Source organism: Podospora pseudocomata (genome assembly GCF_035222375.1).
Source record: "Podospora pseudocomata strain CBS 415.72m chromosome 1 map unlocalized CBS415.72m_1, whole genome shotgun sequence".
Lineage (NCBI taxonomy): Eukaryota > Fungi > Ascomycota > Sordariomycetes > Sordariales > Podosporaceae > Podospora > Podospora pseudocomata.
Genome location: NW_026946363.1, coordinates 6,308,330 through 6,335,295, shown reverse-complemented (window position 1 = coordinate 6,335,295; position 26,966 = coordinate 6,308,330). Strand labels below are relative to the sequence as shown.

General features: G+C 52.7%; 5 protein-coding genes and 1 non-coding gene across 6 annotated transcripts; 2 read left to right on the top strand and 4 right to left on the bottom strand.

Annotated features, from left to right (window-relative positions):
- Window positions 1–1,613: 1,613 nt before the first annotated feature.
- On the bottom strand, window positions 1,614–4,019 carry QC762_120760 (uncharacterized protein; the record flags this gene model as incomplete). Its single annotated transcript, XM_062886513.1, has 2 exons — window positions 1,614–3,772; window positions 3,968–4,019. 2 exons carry the CDS (start codon window positions 4,017–4,019, stop codon window positions 1,614–1,616), a joined length of 2,211 nt encoding a protein of 736 aa, XP_062749603.1.
- An 8,068-nt stretch (window positions 4,020–12,087) lies between these two features.
- On the bottom strand, window positions 12,088–12,220 carry QC762_0020980. The gene has a single exon. It is a non-coding gene; the product is annotated as a tRNA-Met (tRNA).
- Window positions 12,221–14,478: 2,258 nt separating this feature from the next.
- On the top strand, window positions 14,479–17,028 carry QC762_120740 (uncharacterized protein). The gene is made up of 6 exons (XM_062886512.1): window positions 14,479–14,908; window positions 14,940–15,795; window positions 15,972–16,034; window positions 16,414–16,529; window positions 16,597–16,724; window positions 16,873–17,028. Exons 3-5 carry the CDS (start codon window positions 16,017–16,019, stop codon window positions 16,697–16,699), a joined length of 237 nt encoding a protein of 78 aa, XP_062749602.1. The 5' UTR covers window positions 14,479–14,908; window positions 14,940–15,795; window positions 15,972–16,016; the 3' UTR covers window positions 16,700–16,724; window positions 16,873–17,028.
- Window positions 17,029–19,861: 2,833 nt separating this feature from the next.
- Window positions 19,862–21,676, top strand: QC762_120730 (uncharacterized protein; the record flags this gene model as incomplete). The annotated part of the gene is made up of 1 exon (XM_062886511.1): window positions 19,862–21,676. The coding sequence occupies one exon, from the start codon at window positions 19,862–19,864 to the stop codon at window positions 21,674–21,676; it is 1,815 nt and encodes a 604-aa protein (XP_062749601.1).
- Window positions 21,677–22,913: 1,237 nt separating this feature from the next.
- Window positions 22,914–24,309, bottom strand: ISN1 (IMP 5'-nucleotidase; the record flags this gene model as incomplete). Its single annotated transcript, XM_062886510.1, has 2 exons — window positions 22,914–24,223; window positions 24,285–24,309. 2 exons carry the CDS (start codon window positions 24,307–24,309, stop codon window positions 22,914–22,916), a joined length of 1,335 nt encoding a protein of 444 aa, XP_062749600.1.
- Window positions 24,310–25,109: 800 nt separating this feature from the next.
- On the bottom strand, window positions 25,110–25,745 carry QC762_120710 (uncharacterized protein; the record flags this gene model as incomplete). The annotated part of the gene is made up of 1 exon (XM_062886509.1): window positions 25,110–25,745. The coding sequence occupies one exon, from the start codon at window positions 25,743–25,745 to the stop codon at window positions 25,110–25,112; it is 636 nt and encodes a 211-aa protein (XP_062749599.1).
- Window positions 25,746–26,966: the final 1,221 nt, after the last annotated feature.

Sequence of the window (26,966 nt, the reverse complement as noted above, 5' to 3'; positions counted from 1 at the left end):
TCGACACACAAGCAAGCCATGCATGCATGTGTCATCTCTCTTGTACTCCCCTTCTAGAACACCCAAATCCGGGGTCGCCGATCCCCAAAGCTAACCACGACATGTGCTTGCAATTTTCGGTTTCTTCTTCTTCTTCTTTTATCCCAGGGTCCAAATCACCAAACCCCAACTGCCCGACTGTCCTGTTGCTGTGCCTGCTGTGTCATGTCACGAGAGAATCCTGACCCATTCCCATGTGAAGAGTGAAGCGTGGTGCTTTCCCCCCAAAACCACCACCCGAACGGGTCCAGCATCCCCCAAAAATCTAATAAACTCACATGCAAACACACATACACATACACACATACACTTATACATACACACATACACATATACATATATACATACACATACACATACACATACACATACACATATACATATACATACACAATACACACATATATATATACATACACAATACACATACACATACACATACACGCACTCTCTCCTCAACCATTGTCGATGATATCAAATGGTCACGGACTTTGGTTCATACCGCCGGCTCCATCCATCCCATCATCCCAACAAAACACCCCTTCAAAAAAACCTAAAAAAAATACATAAATACATAAATAAATAAATAAATAAATAAGAAAATGAATAAAAAAAAGAAAAACCTGATGCTTTAAGGTACGCACTCTAGCAAAGCTGGGTAATACAACCAGCGGCGGCCGGATACCAACCTTGGTCAAGTCAGGACTGACGTTTGATAACTCCCCCGCCTTTGCTTCATTCGCCTTTTGTCCGACGGTTCCACCATGACCAAGTCCCCCTTGGCACATGCATCACCATTTACACAGTAACCTCACATTCACCAGATCGAGAAAAAAAAAAACCAAAAAAACCCGGGATACCATGATAATAAATCTTGTATAGTTTAACAGTATGGAATTATTTTTTGTCTAATCGGGAAAACCAGGAGGGAAAAAGAAAAAGAGAATAACTGAAAACAGGAAGGGGCACTCTTTCTAGATAAAGAGGCACTATAGGTGGGTGGTGTGTGTGTGTGTGTGTGTGTGTGTGTGTGTGTTATGATAATTCACCTCCCTTGGCCTCGCATTCCTTTTGAGGGAAAAATAGAGCTCCATCCGAGTCATGAAAAGTGACCTCGTTCAGACAACCGCCCTCGTCCGCCGCCCGAAACTTTGAGACTAATCGCCTGCCTCCCAAAATGTCTCCCGTTCGAGGCTTTATAACAGCATTCAGACATATATGTACTGTGCTTCTTGCCAAGCCCTCTCTCCCCTTGTCTTTCCTCGTCCCGCACCTGACGGTCGTCGATTGATTAAGTAGAAACCATTGGGGTGTCATGGTTGGATGAATGCGTGAATGTGTGGAATCGATGTGGTTGAAAAGCCGTTGAATCAACTCGGCAAAGACCGCCATTGCTCGCTCCTCCCTACGCCAAGTATCGTGTAGAAAAAAAAAAAAAAAAATTGACCGCCCAAACAACCGCTATGCTGTGGTGCACAAAATCCCCTGATCCGTGTGTAACGCCAGTGCATGTGTGTCGCAGAAAATTCCTCGCCGACCTGCCAAGCCAAGCATGCATAACTAAAACAAATCTCTCAGTAACCAACACTACCGGGCATCTTTCCCAGAGAATGAGAGGTGAACTGCTTCTTCGGGGGGAGGTGGTTGTGGCAGAAAAGCTTCTCCCCGCTACGAATGAGACAGCCGCTCTTGGATGCGTCAATCATGGTGGTAGCCGGGTCGGCCTCTTCGTTGTCGGCCTTCTGGCAGCATTCGATGTTCCTGACCCATCGGTTGTTGACCACGTCATGGATCGAGGTGCGCTGGTCCGGGTTTGGGTTGAGCATCTGGAGGAGAACTCTTCGGAGGGCGGGGGGTCTGACGCCAAAGTCGAACGCCTTGACTTTGGGATAGTCCATCTCGGTGATGGCCGGGTTTTCGGCGTCCTTGTGTGATGCGTTCCACTGCGCCCACCCACGGACAAGCTCGTTGAAATTCTTGTTAGCGGCGGAGTTATCGCCTTCCTGCGCCTTCTGCCAGATGGCACCACCAAAAACTAAATGAAGCATGACCACGGCCGAACTCCACACGTCCACGGCACGAGGGTCATAATCACCCTCCTTCTTCAGCACCTCAGGTGCCAAGTAAGGCATGCTGCCGCAGATGCCGGGCGCGCAGCGACGTATTTCGCCCATGTTCTTGCCGCACTGGCCTCCAGATTCTCTAAGTCCGGGGTGCGAGCCGCAAAAGACCTCAGAAACGCCGAAGTCTGCAATCTTGAGAGCGCTGTCGCTGGTGATGAGGAGGTTCTCGAGCTTGATGTCTCGGTGCGCGATGCCGTTGGAGTGGAGATAGTGCACACCCCGAACGAGCTGTTTGAAGAGACACAAACGGTCCTTCTCCTTGTCGTCGCCCTTGAGGTAACCCTCCTTCACCAGCCCGTACAGATCTCCTTCCGAGCAAAACTCCATGACGTGGTTCCAACGGCCGTGGTCGATGCAGAGTCGAAATGTCGTGACCACGTTGGGGTGGTTCAGACTCTTGGATAGGGTGTACTCGGATTTGATCTTCTTCTCGTACTCCTCCACCGTCTCCAGGCGCGATTTACGGCGGAATTCTTTGACCGCAACGAGTTCGGCGGGGCATCCTTTCCTGGCCATCGTCTTGACCTTGCCGTGACCGCCCTTGCCGACCGACTTTGCATGGCGGCCGAGCAGCTTGTTCTCGTACTCAAATTCCGACTGCAGCTCGACCACGTCGACCACGAAATCATCAGGCAAGCTCACGCTCATGCGGCGAGCCTTGAGGCCGGTGCCGGTTTCCGCGGGCATTTCCCAGATCTGCCTTTCGATCTTCTCAACGTTGACCGGGCCGTGTGGCGTGGAGGCAACGAGGACCTTCTCCTGGTTGGTGTAATCAAAACTGCTCGCGCGACGTCTGAGTTGCAGTTCAGCATTGTTCGGAACATGCGGGCGGGAGCGCAAAAAGTTGGTCGAAGCACGTGGCTTCTTTTTGACAAACTCGTCGGAGCCGGGCACGGTTGGCGTCGACGCCTGCTCCTTGCTCCGGATAGCCATCTCTACAGGCGATCCCGGCGAGGGCGGAGTGTTGGAGCGGGTAGTAGCCGAACTCCTGTTCATGGACCACCTTCGAGCTGGCACCTTTCGTCCGCTCTCGTGAACCGGGTGCTCCGAGTATCCGACACCACTGACGGCGTCAGACTTGTCCGGATGGGTGACACGTTTGAGAAAGCTCGACATGTTGCGACGAAGAGACGAGCTGCTGAAAGTGGGCCGCCTGGTGTGAGGGTGTGCGGCGGGATCCTGGTCGGCCGAGGAGGCGGGGGCGGTGGGCGGCGGCGGCGTTGCTGGCTCAGCAGCACGAGGTGTTGTTTGGGTGTTGGAAATAACGGACGAGGAAGAGCTCTTGGGGGGTGCTCTCGGCGGGGTATCACCGTCAGTATTCAGCACCAGGGGCGGCTTGGAGCCGGGCGTGGTGCCGGCCCGCACGGCTGGAAAGGAGGTGACGCTTTGGTCGGCCTGTTCCTGGGCCACGTCCGGATGGATTTCGTGAGTGGCAAGCGTTTGAAAATCCTGAGACTGGCGGCCACTCACGGGAGTGACGGGTTCGTTGGCGGCCTCGCTGTCGGTCTCATCACCCTCTTCCAGAATGGGATCTGTAAGCTCGGTGGGATATTGGCGTGGCGATGATGAGTAGCTGGACCTGTCGGAATTGGGACGCACAGAGGACGGGTCTGGAGAGAGAAAAGTTGAGCAGAATGTTCGGTTGACGACAAGGCTTTCTTGACTATGGTGAGGGAGAGGAAGGGAAGGTGAAGAAGCAGAAGCAGAAGCAGAAGCAGAAGCAGAAGCAGAAGCAGAAGCAGAAGCAGAAGTGGCAGAAGAAGGGGGGAGCCGTTGGTGGCTTAAATCAAAGAGGGTGAAGATACCTAATGAGGACGTCTGCGTAGCCGCAGCAGCCAGCGCTGAGATGGTCGCCATTGTGACCGATTATGTAGTGCGATAAAAAGCGCAACGGGAGCAGACGAGCGGCACGCAAAAAGCCAGCCGGTTTGTCTGGTTCTTCAATACGTCAGGGTCCGGCCGCCGCTTAGCGTGCGATTGAACACAACCACAGCAGGACAGGGCACGAGGGGTTCTGAGTAGCCAGAGAGCCGGAAATCCAGCTTCAACCATGTATAGTGTAAGGTACACCACTGGCTTATCTGGGGACCACCAAACCACCACTCTCGGCGTAACCGATCGACCCTATATGCCTGAAGGGTATTATTGCTGGAACGGCCAGAAAGACGCCTGTCTGGATCTGGGTGCTTCGAGCTGCAGGTATGGGCTCACACACCACCTTTTTCCTCTGCTTGGAAAAGGACCCTCTTGTTTTTTTTTCCTCGCGTTATTAATCAGCCAACTGGGAACTCAGCGATGGCGGCTCACTGCTGCGGTTTTTTTTTTGGCGGACGCTTGTGGGAGCAAAGGCGCTCGCAAGAAGGTTCACCGGCAAAACCGTGGTGTATATATATGCAGGGCCGCGCAAGTCGACCACGAAGCAATCTTTTCTGTCTGTCTGGTCGTTCCCTGCCAAGCCTGTCTCAATGAGCACGGCGAGATTTGTGTAGCCCTGTGTAGCTTGTAGCAGGGCGTGGCGCTGTGGTCCAAGTCTCCAAAACGGCCGAGATCTACACGTTTAAATACCGGTGGTCTCTTGCGCTTCTTGGCGGTCGATTCGCATGGGAAGGTGTTGTTCGGCCAGGAATGGAGAGAGAGAAAGAGAGAGAGAGAGAGAGAGAGAGAGAGAGAGAGAGAGAGAGAGAGAAAGACAGAGAGAGCAAGAGAGAAGAAGGTTGATGTGCCCGTGGGCCAGAAACTATAACGACATCGCGGGATGGGTCGGCTTCGAAAGGGGAAAAGATTCGAAAAACGAGTTTTTGGCTCAAGAAGACGAGACGGTTTGGTAATGTATGGGACGGATGGACAGCTACGGGCAACAGGATCCCGGGGGGGTCGCTCTTGAGGGTTTTTGGGCGATCGGGGTGGTGGGGGTGAGTGTTAGCGCTAGCGCACGTTCGTTTAGGTGGTCCAGGGTGGCTGTATGGAACCCGCTGGGGACCATGGGGACTGGGGTGCTTTTGCTTAACCACAGCGGGGTCCTCCTCCATTCCGCTCAACACATAACCGCAGGTTGGATCATTTCGAGCTGGAAGCCCTCAACCCCAGCCAGAGCGGACTCGGAGACGCAACCTTACCTTTCAGGTTGCTCTGTGTGTGTCCCGTCTCCCCATCTCTCATGCTCACTAGGTACATGGTATGTTACGGGCACACTGAGCTCAATCCAATGCGGCCGAAGGCGTCTTTGCTCACACAATCAAAAATAAAAATGCAACCGCAACTCGAAGAGAGGTTGTAGCGAGTAACCTCGTGGCGGTATCTGAGTTGGGAAGCGGCCTGAATCGTAGGCGGCTGTACAGGTACCTACCTCCTCGGCCGCTCTGAGATTGCAGACGCCAAGGGGGCCCACAGACCTCACCACCAGTGATTTCGCTGATATGCTTCCCCCGGTGCACTCCGCACGCCTGCGTGTTGCAATTAGAACGGTGGAATCATCAAACAAGTGTTGGAGGGGGGGCGGGGTGTGAACAAGTGACACCAGAAAAGCTCCTCGCCGTGAGGGCTACTTGTGAGTGTCCAATGGGCTGCCGGGCAACAGGCCTGCACTGCTGGAACGAAGGTTGCATTGAAGCAATGCCATGAAACCTCAAAAACCTCAAAAACCTCAAGTTTACAGGTCATCTCAACTTACACCAGAACGGCCTTAGGGGAGTCCCCTGCCCGTGACAACAGGCACGACATCGGCGGCTGGAACCTGTGCACGTACCGGGCACAAAAGACTCCGCTGGTGGCATGGAGGAGGCTCCACCCCCACCAGGCGCCGAGAGGCCGAGGATGAGCAATTGCTGCGGGGAGAGGGGTTATCGAGAGCTGGTGGATGGCGGGGCACATTTGTTACCTTGTTCGTCTGTTCCGCTTCTCGTGGCTTTTCTAGAAACCGCAGACGGAGAGACGGGATGGGATAGCTTCACTGGTTGGCCCCAGTATCTATCTTGATTTCTCGCTTTGTGCCATCTCTTTATTAGAGGAACCCCCTCTCTTGGAGCATGTCGGACCAGTCGGCTTTGAAACCTACCCTATCGTATACACTGCGCCAAGGACTCGAGGAATTACCAAGCCCTCCTCCTAAATATGCCGCAATATCATCTGCGAGTCGGCTTTTGTTGTGAGCGTTCCATGGTGTTGATCGCATATCGAACTGCACTATACCCGGAGGAAAAGCAGGGTGGCGGTTTTGCCAGCGCGATGGCTGCATCGGGGCTGTCATCTTGGCGGGGTCTCTGAACCGCGTTTACAAACGCAATCGATGATCTCGGCTCTTTTCTCTTTCTTACCTTTTCTTGTGGCTCCTCAAGGCCTCACCTTGTACATGTCGTTAGTTGATATCAGAAACACTGAGCGTGATTAGCAATGGGTACGCGTATTTTGGGCAGCCAGAAAGCACGTTTGCATGATTCAAATGCCAGCCATTTTCAGCTTTGAGACTTCAACCTCGAGAACCAAAGCAACGGATGGATGCCTTTTCCCAACTGAGCAAATCCCTGCCGAGGACTTGAGACCTCTGCAAGGCCGACTTGCGTCATCGTTTGGTGGTGTGTCCGTTGTTCAGCAGAACTGCAGCGAGAATAACCTCACTCCTAACGGGAAAGGGGGGAGGATACCCCGCTTACCCTGCCCTTGTGCGTCGAGCTAGTGGGCACTAAGACAAGGCTGGTGGTGGTGGTGTCCTCTTCTCGAGTCTCTTCAAAAACAGCTTCCATCAACACCGACAACATCCCAGTGCATCCCGACGACCTGCCGAAGGCTGATCTCGGTCGGGGTTACATGTTGATCAGAAGAAACAGAGCGGGAATCTTGCGGCGGCATTGCATCATTTGCTGCAGTTGGAAACTTGTTATCGCTCCTTCAAGAACACAAATGACAAAGAAAACGGACAGGGTTGCAATCAATGGATTTGGGGGCGTCATTGTCTTGTGCCATGGCACTGAATGTGGATTGTCTTATTCTCAGGGCAAGTCAGCACGCGACATTCGCACTCTCCGCCGCCGCCAGCAGGTCCCACAAGGCCGGCCGTGAGAATAAAGTTCAGCCTCCTCTTTCAGCAAACCCGTCACACGGAAAACGGCAGGTTCAAGTTCAGAAACAGACGGGTTACATTGTGCGGCCTCTCTCAGCCCGTCAGGAATCTAGATTCTCACTCAAGCTGGCCAGTGAGTTGCCGGTTGATCGATTGATGGGGGGGGGGTGGGGGGGGGTCGCTTTATTGTCGTACAGTGGGCCCCGGTTATCCGAATTGAGGTCTCACTTGTCGTGTGTTGCTTACTTAAGATATCCAGCTTCCTGGGACATCTTCCAACGACCGCTGTGTCTCTCTGCTCGTGGGGCGTGACGCAAGGAATTGCTGGAACAAAAAAGCGGTAGGCAACGACACAAACTATCGGGCATTCTGGTACGCAACCCGGCGGCGACCTGGCGTTCTTATGGCATGTCAGGTACTCAGCGCAGCGAGCCGTTGCCAAGGGCTCGGCGTTCGTCACCGCGTGCTCTCCTTCGGCATCCGTTTCCGCCAGTTACTTTTTCAACACCCTTTACCGGCCGGACGCACAAGCCATCCCGGACCTTAACATTGACACCACATCCATTCCAATGAGCGCAGAACTGTCAGCCAAACTCCAGCTACGCATTCTGCCCAAAACGGAAAGCCGTCACCAAGAAAATCGTCGTTCGATTTTCCGAGGGCGAGTGGAGCCTGTTATCGCTTCCCCCACGTTCCTTCTCCATGATTTCCCATCGACTGGCTCGCTTGTGATGCACTGCATCTGCAGCTTTCCCAAAACGACGCCAATTGCAACAACACTTCTGCCGCCCACCAACAAAACCTGCCGCCCCCGTGCAGTTTGTAGCAACATGCTATTACCATATAATTGCTAAATGCGGACTCTTATCCCTGTCAGAAGAGGAGGGGCTTGGCAGCCACACACTCGCACACTTCAGCAGCCATGGGAAGAAACATCTCCGGCCCCCTCAGCCAACAGTCCATCGCCGAACGCCCATCACGCCGTCGATGAATCTGCCGCGTGGTAGGAGAGCGGAAGAGACCGGGTACGGATAATCAGAATCATAACTTCACTCTTCTCCCGGTCCAGCCAGCAGATCAATGTTCCGCAGGGTCGCGGCGGTCCAGCGACACAAGGCAGCGCATCGACCGGCTTGGATAGGTCGAGATAACTCACAAGCTCGTCAGACTGTCTTGGCGTTTCGATCTCCCGTCTGGGCATTGCTTTCTTGCGCCTCGTCTGTCTCGGCTTGAGTCGATATGCTCGATCGTGCTGCAAAGGGGCAAGCCTTCACCGATCCCTGGACGCTCACCGGCGCGTCACTCTGCTCGCTCTTTCTCGTCGGCCTGTCCCAAGCCCAAGGCCTGACAGACACCCTTGCAAGGCGATGCCGAGAAAGGCTTGTTCATTCCCCTCCCCTCCATTGCTTTTGTTTCCCCGCTCTTCAAACGACGTCGGGTTCGATATCGACCAGGATTGGGACATCAATGCCAGTCGAGGCTTGCCGCTCAGGACTGGTCGACTGAAAAACACCAATGGGCTGTTGCCAATTGAGAAGCAGTATTCTCAAGACCTCGTCAGAGCCCGCATGATTCACACGGCAACGGATGCGTCCTGCTGTGTCCGCGATAGTATGCTTCGTGGCTTGAGTCTTTTTTCCCCGCGCTCAGGGTGTACAGAGGCCTTCCTGATCAGCCATCCGTTCCCCAAGTACGACCCAAAACATGGCAGATGTGGATGATGGGGAGAGGGGGTGTGGGCGCGGAAGGAGAAGAGGAGGTGTTCCGCCCTCTTGGATGGGAGGAGCCGTGTGGATGCCGCTCTGGTGCGTGAACTCGTCTCCAGAACGAACTCACTCCTCTGCGTCCTTGGGCAATGGAGAACAAGTGACGGACGAGAGACCATCTTGGATTCCAAGTTCCCTCGTGTGCTCGTGGGAGCCTGCCCTTTTCAAAGCTCCATATCTCTTGGCGGAATTGGGACCAGAACCGGCGTTTCTTCACGACCCTATTTTACAACCTGCTCCGAGGCGGGAGGCTAAGTTTGCGGGAGATATCATCGGTTCGTTGGGACTAGCTTTCATTGAGGGTTTGTATGCGTTACTCTGTATGCCCTCCCAGTGCCCCTGACATGGAACCTGCCCCGTCTGGGCGGTCTGATTGGCTCTACCATGCAATAGGGTAGAGGGAACCAAGCGTTCCACGACGGCCTTTGGCACTCTGAACTTTCCCAACATGGCAACGAACATGGTCTGATATCAGCAAGTTGAAGTTCAGCCAGCCTGGCCAGCACATCATGATAGACATGGAAAAATCCCGCACGCAATGTGTGTTTGCATGTTGTTTGGGACAGGGCTAACCGTCATCCACCTCTCCTATCTGGTTCGTCTCGGGATTGGGCTGACCCAGGCGTCAAGTGCTAGGTGTACTGGATACTTTGCTGTAGTTAGCTGCCAACTAGTCGCATCATTTGACCGCTAGCCAGCTTTGTTGCTTCCCTTCTGCCACGACCAAGCCAACGCCAGCAAACACCAGGACATTCGTAAGCTTTCACATTCGTCTGTTGCGGAACTTATCGACGAGTTCGGTACCTGCAGCCGAACAAGAACGCTGTGAACCACTTGGCATCGGTATTCCGTCGCTTGGCAAGGAAGCCAAGACGGTCAACCCAGGACCCCTTTTTTTCTTGACATTTACATATGATCTTGGGATATCGAGATGGGATGCTGACACAGCTTCGGACCAAGCCCAAAAGACCGGTAGCCCAAGTGCTCGGATCCTCGAGGAACAACATCACGGGGCGGATGGCACACCCCATCATATTTTCGCCGACCCGGAGGCCGGCTGACGTAGCGAGCAGGTTTGCACAGCTTGAAGCCAACCCCAACAACAACCCCCCCCCCTCCCGAGGACCCCAAAGAACGCCCTGCCGCCCCAAGCACGCCCGATGAGTGGCCGGAGGTGGTGATGACACGAGGTGACCCCGACAAGCTTCCGAGCATCTGCTTGGTGGTCCCCAAGACAGGATGCTAAGCTTTTGTCGGAAAAGTCGTGCGCCCCCTCTGGCCTTGGGCTCCTTTTGTTATTCCCGCCATGCCGTCTTTGCCGGGTCCGCTGACCGGCGGCACCGTTCAGCTGCTGCTGCACTACGTGGAAGCGTCTGAAATCGCCGTCCTTTCTGTCGCGTTGTGGGAAAAGCGAACCACCATAGAAGCCGCGATTCACAATTCTTTCGGTTTCTTGGTTCTTTTTTTTTTTGGAGGTTCCATACGTACTTTTGTGATTTGATCACGACTGGTGGAAGCTTGGCTTGGAGTGTTATCTGAATTTGCCAAACAAGCAAGTTGACAAAGAGGGTCATCAAGACTTCTTGGGTTGCATCTTTTTCACCCAACCTACCAGCCAAGAAGAGACATTTACCCTTACTATTCCCATTGCCATCTTTGGGAGACACTCCTTGTGATGTTAGTTTTCCACATCGTAGAGCCTAGTGTCTCATACCTATCAGATATACACACACACACACACACACACACACACACACACACACGCACAAGTTTTATCATTTCATCCGCCGCCGCTCTTTACCGCGCGATCCCGTCCGAACCGCCCGAACGAGCGAGTGACGGGAGCGAGTCCTTGGCCCTCCTCCCCCCATCCTTCCGGGTGCGGGTCTGAGTGGATCCCACAACACGGCAGATGCAAAAACCACGAACCAGGGTAAGGCCCGGGACCCCGACTCCCCGAATTTGCGATGGATGATGATGATGATGATGATGATGATGATGATGATGATGATGGGAATGGGGTGATGAATGTTCAGCCGACCACCGAAGCCGGGAATGGTGATGTTGTTGTTCAAGGTGGGGTGTGGTGGGGGCTGCACACACGGGACCGGGGGGTGGGAACCGGGGTCCGGTTGTTTTATTTTATGTATAGCCAGCCGTCTTTTGTTCGGCCTCTACAGTACGTAAAAAATAAAAAATAAATAAAATTTTTAAAAAAAATAACACAAAACTTAAATAAAACATTAAAAAAAATGAAAAAAAAACATAAAAATGAAAAATAAACCAAAAAAATAATAAAAAACAAACAAATAAATAAATAAATTAAAAAATAAATAAATAAAAAAACCCAAAAAAAACCCCCCCAAAAAAACAAAGAAAAACAAAGAAGGCCGATTAGTCACGATGGATGATTGCAGATCTGTGAAAAGATTTTGTTTTTACGTACAATTCCAACCCACTGTAGGCAAAGGTCGGTATGTGAGGAGGTTTGTACATGGCAGGTGCGTGGACGTTCAGAGACAAGTGGTGGGTTTCCCTGTTTTCTGGGAAGTTCTGGAAGGGGGTTTTGAAGGATACAAAATGGCCCTATCAAGGTTGAGATATGTAGCACGTGTCAGAGTAGATTTGAGGAAGCCTCAGCGGGATAAGTAAGCAAGTGTTGTTTGGTTTTGTGTTTCTCCCCCCCCCCCTCCCCCCACGCAAGGTTTGATTGTTGATGTCGATGGCAGACAAAAGAACAGCTGTCCAAAACACCTTGACACATTGCATGGGGAGGCAGGAAAGGGGGAAACAAGGAGTGTCGAGTATCACGCGACCACGTTTCATGGTTTGATCTCCAGTCATTCTGGGCGAGTTTGGCCCCTGTCTTCTTTTTGTTTGGGGGACGGGGGGCGTTGCGTGTTGGCAAGAAAAGCCAACGAGGTTGGATAAGAGCAAGTGCCGGTGGGAAGAAGAGGCGCTATCCTGGGAACAAGTCATGGTTTTCTCCACATGGGGGGCTTGGGAGAGAGAGTCCACCGGACTGACTCGGGAGTTGTGAGGAGAAGTGGGAAAAGCTTTATGGGAAAAGTTTCTGAAGGGAGGAGAACATGACAGGAAAACAGGGAGCTTGGCTCAGTTGGAAGAGCGCAGGTCTCATATGAAAATTGTCAGATTTGATGACAAGGAGAAATATGATCTGGTTGCATAACATCAGAGTTATCCTGAGGTCGTGAGTTCGAGCCTCACAGTTCCCAATGGTTTCGTTCCCTGGTCTGAGGGGAGTGTTTGTTTATGTTTATTTTTATTTTTTTGTCATTGTTGGTGTTGTTTAGTTAGTTAGTTAGTTACTAGCTACATCTCTTTTTCTGGGTGGCTGCCTTGTGGTGTTTGTTATGGAAGGATGTGTTCCCTTCAAAGAACATAACATTGCTTCCATTACATTGCTTCCGTTACATTGCTTCCATTACATTGCTTCCATTACATTGCTTCCATTACATTGCTTCCATTACATTTGAGCACTGCTCTTACCCCTTTTCCTTCTAGGGTTTACCAAAAAAGGCGCTGCTCTTTTCTCGGGGTTAGACTCAAAAACATTCTGCTGTACAACACAAGTGTCGGCCTGGGCCTGTTCGCAGACTATTTCCTGGTTTTTTTGGATCAAGAATGAAGAAGACCCCAGTCTCGAGACGTGGTCACCGGTTAAGAGTCTTTAATGCAGGTATAACGATCACTGCATATGTAGTCAGCGATTCTCCCAACACCTTGCCTGCTCCTGAGACTTAAGATACTGAGACAGCATTGTTATGTGGTCATAGCTGTACTCCTCAGAACTTGGAAAAAGTACCTATGTATTGCCTTGGAAGTGATATATGTTTGCTCGAACTTAGAACGGGACTGATGTCCTTCATTGTTTCGACCTCAACATGGCGAAACCTATAACATGACTAATAAACTCTTTCCATATTCCGACTCTGGGTTCTCTTCGAAGATCGTCTCTCTAATGGCATGGCTAAACCGTGTGAGCATGGTGCAAGTTGGTGTAACCCCTGAACAAATGCCATACTGCCACTCAGCTCACGAGCCATTCTATGTTCCACCGACATACACAAGCACTTTCAAGACTACCCTTGAGTAACTTCCGAGTACTATTGCCGCTTTACACGAGAACAGCTCACAGCTACCCAGATATCTGAAGCCTCGCCGAAGCTTCGAACAGCAAATCATCGCCGCTGCTGACGAGGTGATAGCATAGGTACTGAACGACTCGGCCTCTTGTGATAGACCACAGAGACGTGAGCTGCCAAGTTTTGTGTCCCACCCAATACAGAATACAGGACCAAATCAAGACGAACCAGAGGATTGTTCTGCTTCAAGCCCTGTTATTGACCGCGTATGTGATCCACGCGTCAAAAGCATCGCCCCTGAAACATGAGCCTATCTACACAGAATAGCTTGACAGAGCCGCGATGGTTTCTCTACCCCGACAGCACTTAAAGTACCTACCTTGTCATTCTTATCTGGAATACCTATGACTGATACAGACTTCTCATCTCAACCCAACGACTCACATTTCACACTGCCTTGTCCTCTGAGTAACCCAACCCCCAACCCCCTTCTGAAAATGACAACCACAAGAAAAAAGAGCCCGCCAAGACGGCACTCGGTATTTTTATCTTTTTTCACAGCAGATTTGCCAAGTGTTACACCTGCAATCTTTCTACGAGAGAAGACCGAACAGCGGCGCGGTGAGCCTCTTGGCAGGTGATACACCTGGGATGAGGACTGTTGAGCAACAGGGAGTCTCTTGGCAGGTGGTACACTCGCGTTCGGGGTGACTATTGCTTTGATAGATCCATGCTGGGTTATACCGTCATACTGTCATACCTTCCAAGTTCTCGTAGAACCGTCCTGTCGGTTTTGTTATCTACAGTCTTGCTAGCGGTGGGTGAGTATGAACGAAAGCCTTTTGCGCAAGCTCTCTTCTCACCTCCTCAGACGGGCAGGTATCACCACCCTTGGCAAGACACTCCTTCTAGAGAGCCCGAGAGTCACCTTTGCCAAGAGGTTTTGCTGGACTTGGTCTGCAGTTAGGCATGTGAGAGTCGTATGGGGAGGCAGGTACCTCTCTCTACTTTATCTTTTGTTGTCTGCACGGCGTTGAGAGCACAGCATGGTCAGCACTTGGCCCTTATGCCACCACCCGTCGCATCAGCTATCCGTATCCTCCAGCGGTAAAGCCATCCGCAAAGGACGGGGATCAAGGCCCATCGTAGATGAGGTCGTGCAAGGCAAACCTTCCAGAAGCTCTGTCCAGGTGATTCCATGCAGCAGTGCCCTTCGCGACAGACTGATTTTTCTCTTCTTGCCTTGTACCTATGTCGTGACACGCTAAGCAATCGTGGAAGTGTCGACCACGAATCAATGGCGTGCTCCAAGTTGGCTGACTGTAAGGTTCTTTGGGTGATATGAGAGAATGAGGGAAAGAGACATGGAAAATGTGACTGGGGCCGAAGGAATCGAAATCAGGAGAACTCGATAGCAAAAGTCTGAGAGTAAGAATAGCTGTATTTGCGACACTGTGCTCAATGCACGCAGATCAGCAGATGGTTGATCGGTCATCACCACGCTTCTTGAAGCTTGAACTTGCAGGTGAGCTTTGCCGGCCTAGACTTGTGAACGAGGGCAGAAGACAACGTTACTTTGCTTGACAGTGATGAAAGCTGGACTGGCCATCGTCCAAATGGTTGACTGTTTGGTGCAACAATTGCCTTGTTCTGACGGATGACAGCCGTGACACTGTAGCACCTCACCGCCAACCCTTCACGTGCTGGGCGTTTGCCCCATGCGTGAGAAAGACATTGAGCACAAAGCCACCGCATTTAGAGCCGGGCGGCGAGAAGCGGCAGGCAAGGGGGTTTTGTGTCCGAGCACCGCAAGACCTAGAACGCCTTGTCTTGTGGCCCGTCCCAGCGCGAACGACTCAGAGCCCGACGGGGAGTTAGGCAGGCGTACCCGCGGTGAACACCCTTATGACTTGTCCGAAACAGCTGGCCGAGCTGGTTGCTATTTGTTGTTGCAGGTATCGGATCGTCTCTCATGAACCGAAACAAGCACGACGCACCATGTCGGCATGCACTTGGCATGCCGCCCTTTCTCGCCAGTCACTTTTCAGCTCAGCAGGAAAAAGCAACCACGGGGATGTGAGATGTGAGTCCGGAGAAGTAGTTTGCCGAGTGCTTCCATGACTGCCCGAAGAGCTTGTTTGTTTCTTGCTCTGGGTGGTCATGATGGTGTGGCCAGAAGACTTGATCGGCTTTGAGTCTCAGTTCTGCTTCGTGATACTATCAAACATCATTGGTGAGTGGTCGTTACTTGACAAAGCCAGCGATGCGGTTGGGCGAGGCAGAGTGAAATGTTTTGTCACATACCAAGTCGGTTTGAGTTCAAGTTTTTTTTTTTCCTCCCTGGCTTGCGTTGCTTCTTTTGTCAGTTATCTACCAACAGGAAGGCTATCCGCTGTCTCAGCGGAAAAAGAAACCGGCATGGCGATCCTACCGCCCTCTACCAGCCCCTCCATCCCACTCACCATAATGATCATGATAAATGGAGGGAGACGTCCGGTCGTTCAGAGTGTGAGGGAATCACCTTTCTCCAGAGCAGTTGTGTCGTCTATCAACTCGTTCCTTCCAACAAACACTCTTTTATGGGTCAGTTGTTGGTCATAATTCTCGTCGCCTTACCGCCTTATACCACCGCCCTTCAAACCGCCCCTCAACACCGCTCTCCTTCCAGAGCGACTCTGAGACCGACTTTGCCCTGAATATCAAGTGTAAAGAGTACCCCGCGTTAGCCCGTCAGCACTTTTTCTCTCGCTCAATAACCCAAACACACTTCTCTTGCTCAATAACCCAAACACACTTCTCTTGTTCAATAACCCAAACACTTCTCTCGCTCAGCAGACTCAACACCTCTCTCGAATCTCTCGAACGCTCACCACTCACTCAGGCACCCTGAACCATACCACACCAGGTCACAGGATAATCTCCCATCATGTGCGAGTACAAGCAGGTATGCCCTCAAAATCTTTGTTCTCCTTCTCCCAGTCTTGCTTGGCTCTCGTATGGTTTTTTCTCGCCCTTCTGGCTGTTGTTCTGTCGTCGCATTCCAGTCGCGGCCGCTTGTTTTGTTATGTTTTTGTTTTCTTGTGGATGTTGACCTCCTCCCATCACACTGTTATCATGCTCGTCATGCTTTGTCGTTTTGTTGTATCTTGTCCCTCTGCTGTACTGTATTCCTCGTCTTCGCTTCCGGGCAGGTCTCCATCTCTGTCCTGTCCGGTCCGTTTGCTTGTGCTGTTTCTCGTTCCACAATCTTCCCGCCCCCCTCCTCGCGTGTTGAACCAAGCGCTCGTGAACGCCCCCACGGCCCATGTGCTAACGCTGATCAGAGAGAGTACCTTGCCTGCGGCCACCTGCGCTGGCTCGCGACCAAGCATTGCGAAAAGTACAAGCAGTATGGCGAAATTGCCAGGTGTGAGCCCAAGATTTTGGAGTTTGAGGAGTCGTGAGTGTTTTTGCTCTCCCACTTGCTTGTCCCTCGATATGCTTGGTCGACTGATTCTGCTGTATAGTCCCAAAATCTGTGGCAACTGCCTCACCAAGGACAACCCGCCGCACCTGAGACTCATGTTGGATCCCAACTCGCCCATGGGGCGCTATTTCTCCCGCTCTTGAGGCGGTTGGCTTCGGGCGGGCTCTGGGAGGATTTTGGGAAGACTTTGGGAGGACTTTGGGAGGACTTTGAGGGGGGGTTTTTGGGTGGAATGAGCTGTTGACGAGACATAATGGTATCCTGGGCTAATAATGGATGGGATGTTTGGGTCGGAATCGGAACGGTATGGGCTCTGGATGGTTGCGTGGGAAAAATAATCTGGGCCTCTTCTTTTCTGATCAGAATGCCTCTCGCTGTCTGCTTTCGATGCCTATTTCGAGTCTGACAGTGCTTTTGTGCTTGTTTTTGAGATCTCGTGGCTGATCTTGGAAGGCTCATGTTTGATGGCCCGACGTCTAATTGTGCTGTGTTGAACACCTGCATGTCGGATATCAGCTTTCCCCAACATCCGTACCTAGTGTGCCAAGTTCTGTTCTCCTGCTTGCGATCCCCCACGATGCCCCGATGTCTCCAGTCAGAGAGTGTCTCTAGCATATCTCGATTTGTCCCTTGTGTTTTCCTTCCAGCGGTTTTTGGGAGACCAATGTCCAGTGACTCCCTCGCCTTCTGTCCTGTTACCCTGTCCACATTCATTTGCAGTTCTTCCTCCATCCGTAGCCAGACAACCCACAGCATCTACATGTTCTCCCTCGAAGAGAGCATGCGGTGGCGCAGGCGTAGTCCGCAGCATGTGGTTGGTCCTCTCCAGACAAGAAGCATTCTGTGCAAGTCCTCCCTCCCTCTTCTCATATCATATCCTAAATGATTAGCCCAGCCTCATCCGTGCCCGAGGTGGGCAGCACTTCTGCTGGCCGTACATCAGCCGCAACTACTACCGCCCGGCCTTCCGCATACAGCTTCTTGCTCCGTCGATTCCGCAGCCAAGTCCAAACCGGTGGCGGGCTGAGCTCGGTTGATTTATCAACTTGATAAACTGGATAACGATCAACACCTGCGTGGCACCTGCTTGGTAGCAGCAAACACTCCGGTCCGGGTTCCGGCCTTAGGCTGACAGTTTCCCCAGGGTCCTGGACTGACAGCTTCCCTAGGGGTCCTAGACCCTGATGTAAAAAGGGACCCTTCCGCAGCTTCCGCTTCCATTCTCATCGTCGGGGGCAAAGACCCCAAAAACGCACGGCATCTTTTGGTTGATGCAACCCCATTTTTGGTTCCCCTCACCCACAAACACCACCCACAAACATTCACCCACCAACAATCACCCACCAACAATCACCCACAGCACGCACGCACGCCATCTCGATTCCTCGAGCTGCCCAAAATGCGGAGAAAACACGAGGGGGCGAGGGGGAGGGGGAGGGCAAATTGACGGTCTGCGAGTCGTGGGAGTCTGCTCATAAACCCTCCTCGTGACCATGAATTTATCGAAAAGGTGCATCCAACCCCCGCAACGACAGAACAGAGAAAAGATGCACAACATGGATTGGGGACCTGCTGTGCCCAATCAGATCCGGCAAAGATGGCATTTTGAGCGTGTGATTGGCCAGATCATCCCACTGGGCGTCCGCGGGCCGCTCCCCGCATCAAACCCCGGCCATCCCAGGGGGTCTTTTTCTCTTTTGGGGGTTTTTGCTTGCGCTAGCACGATCTCGGGGGAACTAGGGTTTGATGATAGAGAAACAATGTTCTTTTGTTTCTATTTGGAAATGTTTTGACTTGCTTCAGATGTCGTGTTTTGGTGTTTGATAGGACGGCTTCGGACCGAAAACCAGGCATTTGACAGAGCAACATCGGGTTTGAAACAAAGTAGGGCAGCCAATGAAGCCTCCCAAAGCCGGACTGGGGTTGCAGCTGTCAGGAACGGCTGCAAAGGCATAGAAAGTGTCGGTGGACCCTTGCTGACTGCCGGGGCGGTTTGTACCGAGGAGTTTAGTTGTGTGGTGCCAACACATCCACAGCAGCTTCTTTTCCTCCCAAGCCCCCGGTTGACTCTACAGTGGAAGAGTCAGAGAGACTCTCTATCCCCGACATCAGTCTGCCAGGTCGATGGCGGTGATGCTCTGCTTTTGACCTTTGTAGATGGGAAGCGTGTCCACTATTTATTTGCCTTGTTTGTTCAGCAGACAAAAAGGCGGTATCCTTTTGGAACTGGCCAACTGCCGCCCGTCCCCACAAAGCCACCGCCAAGTGTCAAGGATGGCCGGGCAGAGTCCGGCGAATTTGTTTACCGCCGGCCGGCTGGTCTTTGGGCAGATAGATGCTGTTCTGTTGTTGAAAAAAGAGTAGCATCCGAGATAGAAAGTGAATATACTTGTACGAAACACATCGACAAACCAAAACTGGAAGGCGGCACTCGTGGTTTCGCTTGGGCCAACCGGCTGATGGGCCGCGGGGGGAGGGGGAGGGGGGAAGGGAAATATGCTGAGGGTTCTGTGTTGCAGTGCCGCTCCCCGCTGAATGGGAATGCGACCCGCAGATGCCGCCGGGAGGGACCACTTTTTTGATCGCGTGTTTCGTCACAACCCTCTCAGCTGGTTGCTGGCAGACAGGGAGTGCTCCCCCCCAAGCAGCTGAGCAAGGCTGCCTACCCTGCCACGTCCCTTCTTCAAAACTCCATGCCCCCGTGCCGCAAACATTCCCATCCTTCTGCTGGCCCCCGACCTGACACTCTTCTCTGTCCCTCGACGGTCCCGCCGTTTCCGCCCAAGTGTTTCGACCACCTGCTGTTCTCTTCGACAACACACCAAACCAACAAGCCCACACCACATCTTAGTCGTCCAAGTATCCAGCTTCTCGGGCCTCGTGGCACGCTCGTCCCTTCGACCGGAACCTTATGCCCCAGTTGCACCAAAGCACATGCCGACTTGTCGCAGTCGCAACTCCACTCCTGCCAACCACGCCGCGCCCGCTGCCAACAGGTCACAAAAGTCGAGCAGCAAATCATCTGAGGACCCAAAACGGCCCTTAGCCCAGTTCCTAGCCGAGGTGTACACAACCGTCCGAACCTAGATCGTGGGATGACATCAACCACATAGTAGAAAGAGCCGCGAGTCCCCTTGCCAATTCTGGACCCTTTGGTGACTATCCATTGCGCCCTTTTTATTTTTTTATATTTTATTTTTTTATCTTCACCAACCCGTCAACTGCCTGCGAACCTACCGAAAAAAATAAAAAAAAAAAGAAGAAGAAGAAGAAGAAGAAGAAAAACCCGAATCTGGATAGCAACCATGGCCACTTTGGCAACAAAACTTCCCTCGGATGCCTTTTGGCCCTCTGGCGCTGTGGAATCCGATGTGCGCCAGTCTTTTCCCACCACCCTCTCCAGCGATACCTCTTCCACCATCATATCGCCCTTGACGCTGCCTCGAGGTGCTGCCGGTTACTTCGACCAGAGGATACACGGCAACCCAAAAGCACACGTCTATTCACCGCTGTCGCCAGGTGTTCGAGGTCCTGGTCCACACCAGCAGTCGTTCCTGTCACCGCACATCTTGAACGACCAGTACCGATCCAGCAGCGTCCCACCACAGGCGCGACAGAGCACAGCATCGCCAGCTGGCCAAGAAAACAACCCCCGGTCCAGCCAGGATTCCACCGGCGGCTCCATCCATGGACTGAGCTTCAACGGCCCCGGTGGCCACCCGCGCTCCCTTTCAGATTCCAACAGCAGTGCCTCTCAAGCCTCCCTGATTCGACGACTCCTCACCCAGAACGGACGGATACGAGAGGCTTGGGAAGCTGAGCGAAAGTATATGGAGGCCAACCGCGAACGCGCAGAGGAGGTCTACAAGGAGGAGCGCGCATTGATGGAGGAGGAGCGCGCCGAGTGGGAAACTGAGAGGGCGCTCCTCCTCAAGCAAATCGAACACCTGCAGAATCAGCTTTTGGGCGGTGCTGGCAACATGCTCTCGCCACGAAACGGCAACGTCCTGTCGGACCAAGGCTCTTTCTCGTCAGCGAGTGGCTTGCGTGGAGGCGCGGCTTGGGAAGCATCACCAGAGAGCATGAAGAGCTCCCACTCGTCTCAAAGCAACGGTCCCGCTGCCCCCAAGAACCTTGCAGTTTTCCACCCGGCAAGCTTGGGTGGATCGCCAGGCCCGGCACTGAAGCACAGCTCTCTTCCCCAGCTCCGAACGGCATCGAATGTTCTGGAACCCCTCCCCGAGAGAATTTCCATTGGACATATCCCAAGCTCCGGCCTTTCGCCCATCTCAGCCACAGCATCCGAAACCGACGGCAGCACCCCTGTGCCGGTTGTCGACATCCAGGAGATCATCCCAGAGCTGGAGGGAATTCCGCTCAAGGCGCCTGCCATTCAGAAGCCCACCTTCACAGATGGTCCATCGGTCGAAGGTTCGAATGCGTCTAGCCGGTCTTCTTCCCCACAAAACTCATCAGACGAAGCCAAAGCACCACGCGCGGCCAAGGTTGAGACGTTGCAGGTCTTGGCGGCCCATGAGTCGGCCCGTCTGACGATGCACGCCGGCCACACTCCCAGTCACTCCCTGTCGCTTCTGACCACTGTTGCATCATCCGGGGCTGCGACCGCTACAAGCAGCGGCGAAAGCACGCCGACCATTCAGCAGGGTGACGGTGCGTTCGGCCAGGCTGAAGCGGCGGTGCAGGTGGAACAGCATGCTATCGAGATCGCACAGCAGCTCACCGATGCCGACTCGGCAGATGACCACCCCGAGCAGGTTTATGAGCCCAGCGAGGGTGACGTCCGTCTAAAAGGCCCGTTGATGGTGCGCAACATGCCTGCCCACGACGAGATATTTTTTCGCAGATTGTCCGACAAGCTGGAGGAGGTAGCTCAGGACCGCGAGGCTTCCCTGCCGGCTGTGCTCAAGGATGCTGACTCGTCCGAGGAGGCCGAGGCCCAGGCCGACGCCTCCGTGTCTGAGACATCCGATGCCTCTAGCACCACCGAGAAAGACAACAGCAGCACCAAGAGCGGTGACGACGAAGAGGACTTTGAGATCCCGCTCAAGATCAAGAAGAGCAACAATTTTGGAGCCCCGTTTGGGTCGTCTCGGTGGTAGATACCCCTTTTTTTCTCTTTTTTTCTTTTCTTTTTTTTCTCTTTTTTTTTCTTCTCTGCCTGCCACCCTGACGATCCGAAAGTGTGTGTGTTTACGATTTCTATGATTCATCACTGTACCTATTTTAATACGGGGTTCTTCTTTCTTGTGTCTTTTGTGCAACACGTCCCCCCACTGTTCCAAACATTTATTTCTTCCACTTTCGAAGCGGGAACGGGCTGGTGATGGTGGGCACACACAAAAACGAAGAAGCATCATATATACATCGGCTGCATGCAAGACATTGGGGGAAAGCATCAATCACATAGATTTTTTTATTGGGGGCGGGAGAAGTCAAGAGATACACACATAAAAGATACGGCAGCATGCGCGCATTGGCATTGGGGGGAAAAGGCCTCTCTGTCATGGGAATTAGGGATGGGTCATCATGGGAGCAAGGTCGGGAATATAGCATGTTAGCATAAAGGAGTTGTTGATCACAACTCTTGTTTCAGGAGGATGTCTTTGATGGAATTTGGATTTTTGGATTGTTTTTTTTTTGTTTTTTTTGCGGAATATACCCCCCCCCCTTAACACCCCTCCCCCCCCCTTTCGCCTTTTTTTGTTTTGTTTTTTTACTATCTCTTTTGTCTGTTGAGTGTTAGCTTTGTTTGTTGAGGAGGATGAAGAAGAAGAGGAGACGAATACCCCCTCCGCCTATATATATATATATACCTTACCTTATGAATCACTCCATGTGGGTTTAAAACAAACATGACTCTTGAGATCCGTTTGTTTAAATTTTTATATTTTATATATATGTATATATATTTGAAATGAGGTTGAGATTGAGATTGAGATCAAGGATGTGTTTTTGTTGGAGAAACGTAGGTTGCATCCCAAAAAAAAAAAGAAGAAAAAAGGTAAAAAAAAAAAAGGTAAAGTGAAATATGTCTTCTTTGATGTCGTGTGGTAGATAGAACGAGTAAAGCAGTTTGATACACATATAATGACATGTAAAAAGTGAGCTTCATCATTATATGCATTAAAAAGTGTCTGTTTGTTTGTTTGTTGAATTATCCAAACCACATTTTTCATCTTTCATCTCCCCTTCCATTGCTATCCTGCATCCTGCATCATCATCATCACTATCATCATCACCACCACCACCACCATCATCATCATCATCATCATCATCACTATCATCATTACCATCACCATCCCTCCCCCCACCCAGTGATCCAAGCCAACCACCGGCCTAAGACATCTTCTTCCCCATCAGCTCCCCCAACTCATCCAGCAACTCCACCGTCTCCGCCGGGCTCGCAATCCAAGCCGTCGTCCCCACGCTCCTCGCCCTGAAATCGTTGGCCCCCGCGCTGAGAAACTGATCGCCCACGTGCAGCGTGTTCTCCCCCCTTATCGGCCTCCCCGTCTCGGGATCGCTGAACCACCTCTGACAGACCGTCACGCCCCAGCTCTTGTCCCCAATGTCCACAAACACGTCGTTGCCCCCGTTGAAGGCGCAAAACGGCACCTTTTTGCTCCTCCCGGCCGAGGACAGCTCGAGAATCTTTTGCACGCAGAGGACCGTCTCCTCGAGCGACTCGCGCGGGATGCGGATGTGGGGGGGGGAGGGGATGATGCCCACCGCGCGGTCTTTTCTCATAAGCACGGCGGGGAGGTTGAGGGTCTCGATGCAGTCCGCCAGGGCCGCCTCGGCGATGTCCAGAAGCTGGGTGATGTCCCGGTCGTCCCAGAGGAGCATCTCGGCCGTGAGCCATTCTGACCGCGGGACGGGGGAGAGCAGGTGCTCCGAGGCGGGGTCGAACTGGAAGAGGTAGTTGGCTTCGCCGCCCATGATGATCACGGAGCGTTTCTGGATGGGGGTCAGATCGACCGAGGTTGCGATGCTGTCCAGCAGCCCATGGAGGCGGGCGTAGTACCGGTCTGCCGAGGTGTAGCCCGCCGCGGTGACGATGCCGATCTTGATGTTTTTCCTGAGGAGGTCCAGCAGCCGCGGGATGACGGGGGAGGTCGGCTCGAGGGATTGCCCATCGTCGTAGAGGGTCACGTCTCCGTCAAAGGTGGCTAGCTGGAGGGTGCTGCCTGGTGTGGTGGAGGTCACCGAGATCAGCTGGGCTGAGTTTAGGATCAGGCGGACGTCGTTGAAGGAGGGAGACACGAAGCGGCGGGAGGAGATGTAGCGTTTGCGGTCTTGGAATTTGAATGCTGCTTCTAGGGGAAGGCGGGTGAAAAACGGGCCGATGGAGGGGACAAGGAGTTTGAGCTTGGAGGGGAAGGGGTTGTCGGGGTCGTTTTGGTGGGCAATATGGTCGTCTATCATGAGCTCGACGTCGTGGAGGATTTCGGCATAGCGGCGGTGGGCTTCCTCGCGGGCCTTGATGAGGATGGGGTTCGGGGAGCCGGGAGGGGAGGTGCCGAGCTCGGGCGAGGATGGGGGGTATTCGAAGACGCCGTGGGGTTGGGAGTAGAGGACGAAGGGGACGGCGAGGAGGCCCTTGATCCATTCGATGAATTGATCGCGCCGGTGAGTTTTGAGGGCGTCTGGTGGGTGGTGTCAGTTCCACCCACTCGGTCTTCATCGAGGGGCAGCAAGCAAACTCACATTCAACGCGGTATCGGGTCGTCATGATGAAGCAGGTGGTTGTAGTAAACAGATTGGGTATCAAAAATGATTCGTATATGAAGTAGAAAGTAGGTGAGCAAGATAGATCAAGAGCTCGAGACAGAGAAGAAACAAAATAGATTGACTGATTGATATATTGTGCCAGCAAAAGAAACAGTCACACAGTCACCGCCTCTTGACACACAACGCACACACAGCACGGCTTAGCTGTCGGTGATAAACAGAATCAATAGTCGGAACATCTGTCAATAGGTGATCGGCTGACTCCGATAATGTGTTTGTTTCCCCTTGCGGCGCCGGCGTGTCAACTGTCGCCAACGAATAGCCGTTGCAGAATGATGTCACAGGACAGCTGTCGAGGGCATTCACCAATCAGGAGCTCCAAAGCTGGCTTGTGCTTCAGGGACCTCAGGGCTTGGCGGCCCCCGCATTGCTCTTATCGTCGCGGATCATTGAGCTTCCCCGGGAAGGTGTTTGAGTGTTTACTCCACTCGTTCTGAAGCGGATCGAGAACCTTGGTTGAGTCTTCGGCGGTTTGCGCTATGGTGATGTGGAGTGAAGTGTTTTGGTCTCGATCTTTGGGAGGGTTGGGGGAGCTGGGCGATTGCAAGTGGCAGGGATCAATGTGAAGAAAGTTATTTATTCATGTATTGAGCTCCTGAAGATCGGTTGAACAAGCTGAAGTATTTATTTACATCGTAATTGTGAGACCAACACCACCCAAGAGACTAACCCCCGGTTTTGACAATAGGAACATGGGGATGAAAACGAAGGAAGAACCAGGCACACAGGAAAAAGGTAGGATCAGCAAGCAATGCTCGCCGTCTCCGTCCTCGTCAAGCACCCATCAGCACAAGCGGTTGGGCATCCCTGGACCCAAAGCACAGTCCTCGGCTGGCAGTTGCAAGGCACCACCTGCGTGGTTCTGACCTGGCAGGTCGGCACAGGGCATCGGATAACAGGGCAGTCGCCCGGCGTGGTGATCCTGGTGACAGTCGGGCAGGGGATCGTGGACGTGGTGCTGGTGGTGGTGATCCGGGGAGGAAGGGTGACAACGCTGGTGATGACCCTGGTGGTCTGAATGGGGACGGAGGTCCTCGTGGGGGTGGTAGAAGTTGTCCGCCGGGTGCTGGTGGTGGTGACACGGCGAGTGGAAGTAGGGGTAGGGCAGGCGAGGCTGCTGGTGCGGAAGATGATATCACAGCCTTGATACGGGCAGTCGGCCGCGCAAGGGGCGATGAGAGTGGCTGTCGGGATTGCAGCCGGGCAGTTGCAGGGCTGACGGATAGTGGAGTAGAAAGCGCAGTCGGAAAGAGGGCATCGTTTGTTGCACTCCCGGTTCTGAATAGTTTTGGTTGCGGTTGGGCAGGCGACAGGAGCTTGAGCTGCCGCCAGACTGACGAGGCTGGCCAGGCCTAGGATGGCGGTGGTGAACTTCATGATGACGGTAGCAAGAATGATGATGATGATGATAATGATGATGATGAAAGAGAGCTTTGGTGGCGTTGGTAAAGCCCAGAGGTTCTTCTATTTATCTCCTTCCAAGCGGAATGTATGTACCCCGGAGTACGAAGTAGCTGGTTTCTATCTTTGGATACCGTGTGGGGGATGAGGACAAACCTGTTGGCAATATCAAGTCCTTTTTCTCCGGAATCATACCTACTGTATAGCACCACCGGATGAACTAAAACACATGTTATTGCAGTCTTCCTTCGATGCTACCCAGGATGGAGGAGGCTCTTTGTTTGGCACCGTGTTATGGGAACAGACTTAACCCGAGAGGAAGATGAGCTGTATCGTTAAGCATGACTGTGGGAGCTTCTGCCCCTGCTTTTGTCGGGCCGCTGGGGAGCTATCCATATGATCGGAAAATAAAAGCAGCCTGAACATGTCTGTATACTTACAGGGAGGGGCACTTGATATGGCGGAACCAAACCTTCTGTATACTGCCGTCGGGTCAAGGCATATTGTCTCCTTTCGTGTTCCCAAGTAAGCATCGTCTCCTGATTTTCACCATCTAGCGAAGTAGTAGCGAGGTTGACGGAGCCCAACTGTCCACACAATGGTTGTTCTGGGGCGAGACAACTTTGCATACGCCACCCATTTCGAACCGGACGCTAGAATCCGGGATCCTGGGCGAGCTGTGATAGCTTGTTCGCCAGTTGATGCAGGACAGGTCGATCATGGGATTGCGGGGTTTGGCGGTGGTCATCTCGGGTCTCGGGTTGAATGTGCGAGCTACCGGGCTGTGAAGATGTATTGTAGGTATATGACCCCGTAGAAGTGTCGTGATGTAAAGGTCGAGTATCGACTAATAACCAGGGGGGCGCCTATATCCATCCAAATGGAAAGCTTCACACCTTCTGTCTCCTTCCCGATGAAGCATTCAGCGTCACTGTCCCAGTTCGTCTACTTTCCCAGTCCCTCTAGACGCACGCTATGTGATGCCCAAAAGAAATCGAGGTCTCTCCTTGGCTCATATAAATCCCTCCCTCGTGACAGACGCGCTTGCTCGGGTATGCCTGTAAAGCGATGTGCTGAGTCTGTCGATGTGCAGTCGACCCACATCGCAATATGTTCAATCACCCAGGCTGTCGATCCTTGTTTATGTGGGTACAGTTGGCAGTGAATAGGAAAAATCAGGATAGAGCGGCATGATTG